Here is a 9,396-nt window from a genome sequence, read left to right as displayed (position 1 = left end):
CTGCTCAAAAGAGACAGAATCATCTATCCAACCCTCAAGAAATTACAAATTCAATTTACTTGTTTTCTCTGAAGGAAAAACAAAACTTAGACATCAAGCACTCTATAGTTCTGCCAGCTAAGTCATGTCAGATCCAAGAAGGTCTTATTGGCATTGCCTTTAAACTTCTAACAGGAAAAGTGGCTTCAATTAAGATTTTTGTTGGTCTGCCAGAGGCCTCATTCCAGATATATTTGGAAAAAAAACGTTAGTTCCCATTCTCTGCCTTGTCTACCAGATGCTTGGTGAGTAGCAGGATAAGGAATGCTGGAAGCCATGACCAAATTTGGTGTTTTGATGTGCCCCCCCCCCCCCCCCCAGTCAGAGGCCTGAGAATGACTGTATGAAAGATAAGCTAATTTTAAAGCTTGATTCATGTTGTTCATGTTAAGATGAACTGCTGTCCTTGGTGGTAAAATGAAGAGCTATATAGGGTCACTTCTCAGGGTAGGGCTAGGGTTAGATTAAGCTTAGAGTAAGGGTTAGGGTTTGGCAAGTAGTGGTTATGATTATGGTTATGGTGAGTCTCCAGGAAATGAATATCAGTCCATGTAATGTCCTGAGAAATAATAGAAACACGTCTCTCTCTCTCTCTCTCTCTCTCTCTCTCTCTCTCTCTCTCTCTGTGTGTGTGCGTGCGTGTGTGTGTGTGTGTGTGTGTGTGTGTGTTTTTGAATGAGACAGAGAAAGAGTTAAGTGACTTTCCGTATGCTCTGTCATGCTTTGGGCAAAAGAGATAGACAGAGGGTGAGAGGGAAGGGAGGGATGTGAATGTGTGTTGATGAAAAGGAAGCCTGTCCAGACAGTGTCAGATGACATCATTGTCTCCAATAACTTCTGTGCGTCTGTGTGCGTAGGTGTGGGGCGGGACTTCAGACCATGCAGCTCCACACTATAAAAAGACAAAAATTTATTCAGTCATTCAGACTCAAGCAGCACCAGCAGCACTGAAGGACACTGAAGCTGAAACAAGAGAGACCTACTGCTTTACATCTGATACCTTTCAACCAAAAGGTAAGTTACAACTGAACTAAACATTTAGAGCTTTAGAAATTAGAATTTTAAATCTAAAAATACTGCAAGTTTTTTTGTATTATGGTGCAATAAGAGAATCATGCAGAATCAGAGGGAATCACATCACTGCCTGTCTTCCATTCAGAGCAACAAAGTCAAGTCAGTTTTCTGATCTGTCAAATTTGATCTGTGAAAACTCAAAGAATGAAATGTTTGTTTAAACATATGAAAATAATAGTTGTAAAACATTAAATACAAACCTGTATAGATGTTGAATATTGGATTACAGCATATAGTGTGTGTCAAAGAGGATCAAAGGTAACATTGCTCAGAGGCTGTAGCCTGATTTTCTAAAAAAGGACAGATTCCCAAAAGGTACATGACACGACGTCACTGTCTTCAGTGATTGCTGTTGCCCTGTCATTATATCTACTGAGGTGAAAATATATTCTAGATTCATACTAGATTCATTACTAGCAGTGGTGGAAAGTCACTAAGTAAATTCAAGAAAACTAAATTCTGAGGTACCCTAGTTGCTAGTTACTTAACCATTTATATTTTACATACAAAAGATGTGATCCATTAATAAAATATGATACATTCCATAGATTAAGCTACCCCACAACTAAGGATAAAAAGTAGCTAAAATAATTCAGATACAAGATGCACAACATCTGAACAGAATTCATAAGTAGTAATATTCAGCCTCTTCAACAGTGGCAAGTTGCTTCTTTTAGACTAATATACACAACTGGGAAATCAAGCTGTGTGATGATCAATGAAGCATGTTTGCTCAAAGCTGGAGATGACTGCTTATGCAAACAGGGGCTGAGTTGACAGCACTGACCTGTGACCCAGTACCAGTTCTATGCTGCTACTGATGTGAAGCTGCTGTGCTTACTGTATACACTATTGATATCTGCAGTGGAAAACCAATGGTTACTGACACACACACAGTTTCCAGTTCACACACTGATATGAATCAACATCCAGAATGAGTCACACAAATACATGCACCTTAATCCAAACCTCAATGGCTCTCTCTCTCTGTCTCTCTGTCTCTCTCTCTCTGTCTCTCTCTCTCTGTCTCTCTCTCTCTCTCTCTCTCTCTCTCTCTCTCTCTCTATTTTATGTACCACACTTGAGTTTCTCTCTAATGTTCATGCTTAATAAAAAACAGAAACAATGCAGTCACAAACAAATGTGGGGTGCATTATGCACAGGTTCACTTCTGTTTTCTTTTCTTTATCTCTGAAGAACTTATTGGGCAGCATTTTTTGCGCTCCTTTGGGATGCATGTCAGTACTGCTGAACATGTTTGAAAAAAAGGTGTTTTTTCAATAAAATATTAAGAAAAAAATGGGTTTGACTTTTGTGTATCAAACTCAAGTTGCACACTGAATCTGACTTTAAACTAACCACATTCAGACTTATACATGTTTGTTTTTCCTCTTTCTCAGGATGCTTTGCGTGCATATTTTCCTGCTGCTGACTCTGAGCAGAGTGGGGCTGAGCTCCCTGCAGGATAAACAGACTGACTTTGGCCTGAAAGTCTTCTCGCAGCTGATCCAGAGCTCTGTGGACAAGAACATGGCCTTGTCCCCGTATGGTGTTGCCTCCATCCTGGCCATGGCTCAACTCGGCGCAGCTGGAAACACCCGCAGGGCCTTAACTACTGCCATGGGCTTTTCTCTGCATGGTTAGTAATAGGTTCATAGATCAAAAGATAATCTGAAATCAGGGCAACAATGGAAAAAAAAAATCCCTCTATATCAAATGCAATGCAATACGATTTCTGGAGAAGTCATATACTGCAAATAACATGTAAATAACAATTACAACTGGAATGAAGGGGATTCCATCAAGAATAACAAATTTTCCTGCATTCAACAGAAAGCTAAAAACAAATGCTAATACAGTACAATCGTGAAGTTAATATGGTAATGGTAATAGTAATAAGAAAATAATTATATCTATTTATTTATTTTATCTGTAAAGCACGAAAGAAAAAAATACTATTATTTTGTCCCTATGTCCCTCCATTGTTATTTCTGTCACATAAATTGTAAAAATAAGTCACTAGACAGTTAAGACTTCCATCCTGCAAGGCAGTTTGCAAATGAGGTGACAGAACAGAGGTGTGACAGATTTATGGATAAATCTATTAATTTAGCAGACTGGACCATGGGAGGAGGAGGTATATTGTTGTGACCTGGCGCACCAGATAGTTTGTTACAGAGAACCAGCATCATTTAGTAAGAAAATGGCAACACTTTAAGAGATGTCTTTTGGAAGTGCAGAATGTGGAGGTGACAAGTTATGGGGCAGTGGATAGTTCCAAACATGGGAAGCAAGCTCAAGGGAGATCAGGTTAAGATGCTGGCATTCATTGATATTCACTTGTTGTGCATGTCTATGTCTTAACATAACATGTGAGTATGTGAGTAAATATGACTGTAGAAGCATGAGAAAAATATCAATGCATACATTCTCTAAATCAGTGGTGGAAGAAATACTCAGATCTCTTACTTAAGTAAAAGTTGCAATACAAAAGGGTAGAAATGCGTCCTGCATTCAAAATTTTGCTTAAGTACAAACGTATAAACATCAAAATATACTTCCAGTACAAAAAGTTCAAGTGTTCATTATGCAGAATGGCCAATTTCAGATTGAAGTATAGCACTGATTTACAGTTACTACTTTATTAAAATATAAATTACTTTCAAGTTGCAGCTAGGAAAGGTGGAGCTATTTTTAACTATATATAAGGTTTGATAGCTTGTGAATTTCACCCTGAGGATAACTTACTACTCAAAGTACAAGTATTGCATGTAGGCGAAGAACAATCTGGCGAAGAGTGAGAGTGTGGGAGCAGCTTAAGTATAGCACAGATTATGACTAGTCTCAGGTGTGAGCTACGCTGATTGGACAGGTAGGCGTGACTGAGAGGTGAAGCATGCTGGCTGAGCAGGTGTGCAGATGAGGGAGAGAGTGGCAGCAGGTAAGAAGCTGGCAGACTGTTACAGGTAACTACATGAACCATGTGACTCTGTGGTGGCGAGATCAATTGTCTTATTCAACAACTCTGCACAGAACTGTGTGGAAATCAGTTCTTTGAAAAATACTGATTCAGCAGATTGTGAGCTGTACTTTCCCCGGTAAATACACCAACGTCTTCCCCTATCACAGATGTTGTCTCTGGGTTGGGCAGACCCAACAGGCCAGGTGTCAGCAGGGTGGTCTGTCTGGCACCAAGCTGCCCTGCCACACTCACCAAGCTTGGAAAAATGATATCCAGGACATCATTACTTTCAGTTGTCACATTGCACTGTTTGTTTTGACAGTAGACTAGGGAAGATAGCAAAAGCAGCTCCAATGGCAGTTATCTGGGTTGCTGGGTCCAGGTCCAGCCCACCGAAGAAAGAGGTTAGGAAATGTACACCCTGTGGTGCACCCAGCCCATCTGCTCTGCCTAGCCCAGACACACTGCTCTGCCTAGCCCAGACACAGTCTGGCAGTGAATGGCATTTCAGACGCTGAGAGGAGGCAGGAGGGACTGTGACAGTTGAAGGGATCTGTGTGTTTACAGGAGAAACTACAGCTTGCTAATCACAGTATCAGCACCACCAATGACTCTTTGTTTTAGTAACCAACGACAAGAAAAACAGACTACTAGACCTACACATGATGTGGCCTCTATGCTTCCTTCCCATTACAGCATCCTTGAGACTATCATCATACAGAAGTGGGCAGGGTTTCATCTAAACTGGGTTGAAAAACGATAGATGCCTGGCAAGACAAATACTTGGCTTGAGTGATCTCATGTGCCTCACATGATTTCTTGAATCCAAGTCCATGGCAAGCTTAATACTGATAAAACAAACAACAAACAAACACTCATTTCACTTTTGCAGAGCGAGGGATGTCTCGGCAGCAGCGTCTTCTGCAGCGGGACCTGTCCAGTGAGGAGGGGGTTGAGACAACCAGCGGGGTTATGGTGGAGAGGAAGATTGGCCTAGAGAAGGGATACCGCCGGGCCTTGGCCAAGGCCTTCCAGATCCATGCTCACCAGGTGGACTTCACCAAACCAGACGAGGCAGTCAGCATCATCAACTCATGGGTCTCAGACCACACTGCAGGTACTTACACCACTTTGCTAACTGCATGTCATCTGCACGATTTTCCAAAAAACTACTCTGCCACCATCATTAACCTGATGTTAACTAGTCTGCTTTCTTTGATTCCATCTTTTAAATCTTTTGTAACCTCTTTGTTGTACTTTCTTCTGCAGATGCCATCCCTGAGTTCTTGGCACCTGGATCCCTGACTGATGAGACCCGCCTGGTCTTTCTTAATGCTCTCCACTTCCAGGGCCTCTGGAAGGTTCCCTTTAATCCTAAACTGACACAGCAGAGGATGTTCCACTGTGCCAATGGAAGCACTGTGGCCGTGCAAATGATGACACTCACTGACCGCTTCAACTACGGTAGGTTCAATACTCTTACCCAGTGCACTTATTTATAAGTGGTAAAAGTTGTGCATAGTGAAAGTGCAACCATTGGGTGCTTTGAGTGGAAATGCTATGTTCCAAGTATTTTTTTTTTTTTTTTTTTTTTAGAAAAAGTGCATTCTCATTGGAAATGCTCAAAACCATAGACACAGGAAAATAGGATGGCTGAGGGGGCTGCAGCACCCCCTAAAACCAGGAATTATAAATGGACTGTATTTGTATAGTGCTTTTCTAGTCTGAAGACCACTCAAAGTACGTTCACCTGTTCTCACACACATTCATAGGGCAGCTTAACCACCGGCTCATTATAAGCATTATCCAGTGTGTGAGTGGATACAATCCACTCAACAGTGGATAGAATCCACTCACAGCGATGGAATGAAAGATGCAGATTTGCAGCAGAAAGAGCAAGAGAGGAGAGAGAGCTCATGTGGACGAGGGTGAGAGAGAGTTCATGAGAATATCGACAGAAATGCCGATGTGCCGTAAAAAATGTGTCATGAATGCACTGCCCATTGGCTCCCTCTCATGGAGCCAATGCTGGGCGCTAGGCTCCAAATATGACAAATAGTCTGGTTTTACATAGAAAATTACATCCAACTCCTTGTCCTTAATCCTCAGGTGAGTTCGTGACTGCCAAAGGGGTGGACTATGATGTCATTGAGGTTCCATATGAGGGTGACTCACTGAGCATGCTCCTGGTGTCACCCATTGAGCCTAAAGTGCCACTGAGCATGCTCAGTGAGGATTTCAGCAGCCAGAGGATTCAGCAGTGGAGAACAGAGCTGAGGAATGTCAAGAGACAGCTGGCCATGCCCAGGTGAGGGAGAAATGTTCAAGCGGTATATGGGTAGCCAACAGATCTTTATAATGATTTCTTATAGGGTTAGTGTCAATTTGCAGTTGTTTGAGTCATTCATTCTTATGTGGCTACCAGCCTTAAACAACCAGGATGAAAGATAGGATTTGTATGTGTTTTTGCAGGTTTAGTCTGAACTCTGAGTTGAATTTAAAGACTACTCTGCTTAAGATGGGTCTGGGAGATATGTTCAACCTGGCTACTGCTGACTTCACACGCATCACCAGTAAGTAAATTTCCTATAGGAAGACCAGATTAGTTTTTTGCATGTCATTCATATTTCCGTAGTTGTATCTGGGGTTTCTTATTCTAATCTCTGCATTTTTACTTTAGTTCTATTATTTTCCATACTACATGACCATGTAAAAACTGCAATAAGTATAGTAGATTTAAATGAACTATACATCTACTCTGTGTGTTTCTGCCTTTCCAGCTGATGAGAGACTGTGTGTGTCGAAGGTTCTGCAGAGAGTGAAGATCGAGGTGAATGAGCAAGGAACCAAGGGCGCAGCTGCAACAGGTTGGCTGAAGTACTGAATGTCACGCACCGAAAACTCATGGGTTTTAATGGAGAGTTTGAGTTCTCTGGCTAATGCAGAGTGACTCGACATTTTCTTTTTGATCAATGCATTAGGTCTCCTTTTAAAGGATAATTTTATTTTGTAGAATTTTACTTTTGGGTATAATTTCTATAAGGAATAATGACATTACACGAACCAAGTGAATTGCTGAATCACAACCCAAAAAATTATTAGGGCAGAAACATGAAAATAAACCCCCCAAATAAGGTGGAATTATCATCTAGGCAAAGATGCAGTCAAAGCCAGTATCTATATAGTTATATTTAACCATGATAATGGAAACTGAATAGCCAGTGTTTTTTATCTGAGTCAGATAAAACACTTGTCTCTCTCCAGAATTAAATCCATGTCATTTTTAGAATGACTTAGTGGCTTAAAAAACAGCAAATTACCAATTAAGTTGATGACTTTGTTTGGTGGAAGGAGGAATGGTAATGGGTTGGTGCAAATTGGAATACAGAATATAGACCATAACATGAAATGATGAGGATTTTAAGGTGGTGATAATTACCTCATTTGTGATACTGTTTTGTAAAGAGGGCCAATGTCAGATACAGTTTTAAGACTTTTATTATCTCAGATAATATTATGCATGCTTTTTGGCACATGTTTGTAAATATAAGTTTGGTTTAATCAAAATACAACAAACAAATCTGATTCAAGGCAAACATGGGACCTTGCTGTAATCAAAAATATTTTTTGGTATGTTGGATCCAGGCAAAAACAAGGGGAGCCCACAGCTAAATTTTGCACAGGGCCCCTGCACACCTCACAGACACTAACATGTTCTTCATGTTTTTTCTGTCAGCTGCTGTGATGTTTTCTCGTATGGCAGTGGAAGAGATTACTCTGGACCGACCCTTCCTCTTCCTCATCCAGCACAAAAACACAGGTAATACTTTCATTACATTTTAATTTCCAATCCAATATTACAATACCAAATACCATACACACACACACACACACACACACACACACACACACACACACACACACACACACGCGTGTGTCTAATTTTCTCTGTCTTGTGTTCAGGTGTTGTTCTGTTCATGGGTCAGCTCAACCATCCCCAACAACAATAACCCATTCTGAAGACATGTCTTCATTCCACAGAGACTTCTGCTGCTCATGGTGACCAGACCTTCAGAATTAATGGCTTATTTTAACTCTACAGACTAACCCACTGAAAGGTTTATTTATGTGCTTAACACAGCAAGACTAAGGTGAAGTGACACAGAGTTAACATGACAGACAGTGGAAACATGATTGACTGAGATTCTTTGAAAAGAATCTGTTAATTTATTTCTCTGAATGATTGTTGTTGGTGAGACAGAAAGAAATCTGAAGGAAAGGTGCCTGATGCAATGGGCATCCACTGCACGTCACAGAGAGATGTTACTAAGGACACTGATGTCTGCAAGAGCACCAAAAAAAGATGCATTTTTTAAAATCTATTTTCACAATGTTATAATATAAAGTCTATTTTTGTTATTACCAAGTTACATTTGTATTTTGCAGTATTTCTATTTATTAAAATACTATGTTTTTACAAAACCACAGTCTCTGTAATTACTGAAGTTGAAGGTAAACACAGACCTCTTGTGTCCAAAAAGCCAAAAGTCATCACTCCCTAATTTTAAACAACTTGATGTACTGTATATCCGGCCGTGCTTTACATACATTGAATGAAAGTCAAATTGTATAAAATGTCGATAAAATCCTTCAGTACAATCTATATTTTCATTAGTTGATGTATAGGCAATTAAGAGATATAATATCTAGCTTGCACTGTGAAATAATAGGATTATATGCATGCAAACACAAAATTTCAATTAACAGTTCCAGTTGAAGTCCCCCTCAAAAAATGTTTTTTGCTTATTGTAACCCTTGGATGTTTGGTCTTCACAGTGCAGAATGATGTATGTGGAAAGTCTGACACTGGAAGGGTGTCTTCAATTTAATGTGTTAAAGGAGGAACATTTCTCATCCTTTGCTCATCCTAAATCTGATAGATAGATAGATAGATAGATAGATACATACATACATACATACATACATACATACTTTATTCATCCCCATGGGAAATTCCACAATATTCCAATAAGTAATCTGAAAGCACAACAAGCAAAGAATTAAAAGTTAAAAGGAAAAATGTCCAAATATCCAGTGCAAATAGAATTAAAAGTAGAAATGTCTAGTGCAAACAGAATTAAAGGTAAAAGTGTCGAGGGGGCCCGTTTCACAAAGCAGGTTTAGTGAAAACTCTGAGTTTGTTAAGCCTGAAATGAAGAAACTTGGAGTTTTCCGTTTCACAAAGGGAGGTAACTCAAACCAGAGAAAGAGGGGTAACTCTAGCCTGTTTCGCAGAGAGAGGTAACTTAAGCTCTTGGTCA

General features: G+C 40.0%; 1 protein-coding gene across 1 annotated transcript; it reads left to right on the top strand.

Moving 5' to 3' along the window:
• Positions 1–963: 963 nt before the first annotated feature.
• Positions 964–8,552, top strand: serpine1 (serpin peptidase inhibitor, clade E (nexin, plasminogen activator inhibitor type 1), member 1). The gene is made up of 9 exons (XM_076725084.1): positions 964–1,053; positions 2,514–2,752; positions 4,968–5,192; positions 5,345–5,539; positions 6,185–6,383; positions 6,548–6,648; positions 6,856–6,942; positions 7,812–7,895; positions 8,039–8,552. The coding sequence occupies exons 2-9, from the start codon at positions 2,515–2,517 to the stop codon at positions 8,083–8,085; spliced, it is 1,176 nt and encodes a 391-aa protein (XP_076581199.1). The 5' UTR covers positions 964–1,053; position 2,514; the 3' UTR covers positions 8,086–8,552.
• Positions 8,553–9,396: the final 844 nt, after the last annotated feature.

The sequence above is a fragment of the Chaetodon auriga genome, chromosome 24 (assembly GCF_051107435.1).
Source record: "Chaetodon auriga isolate fChaAug3 chromosome 24, fChaAug3.hap1, whole genome shotgun sequence".
NCBI classification, from domain to species: Eukaryota; Metazoa; Chordata; class Actinopteri; order Chaetodontiformes; family Chaetodontidae; genus Chaetodon; species Chaetodon auriga.
The sequence above is the reverse complement of the archived record's forward strand: the minus strand, read 5'-3'. Positions and strand labels throughout refer to the sequence as shown.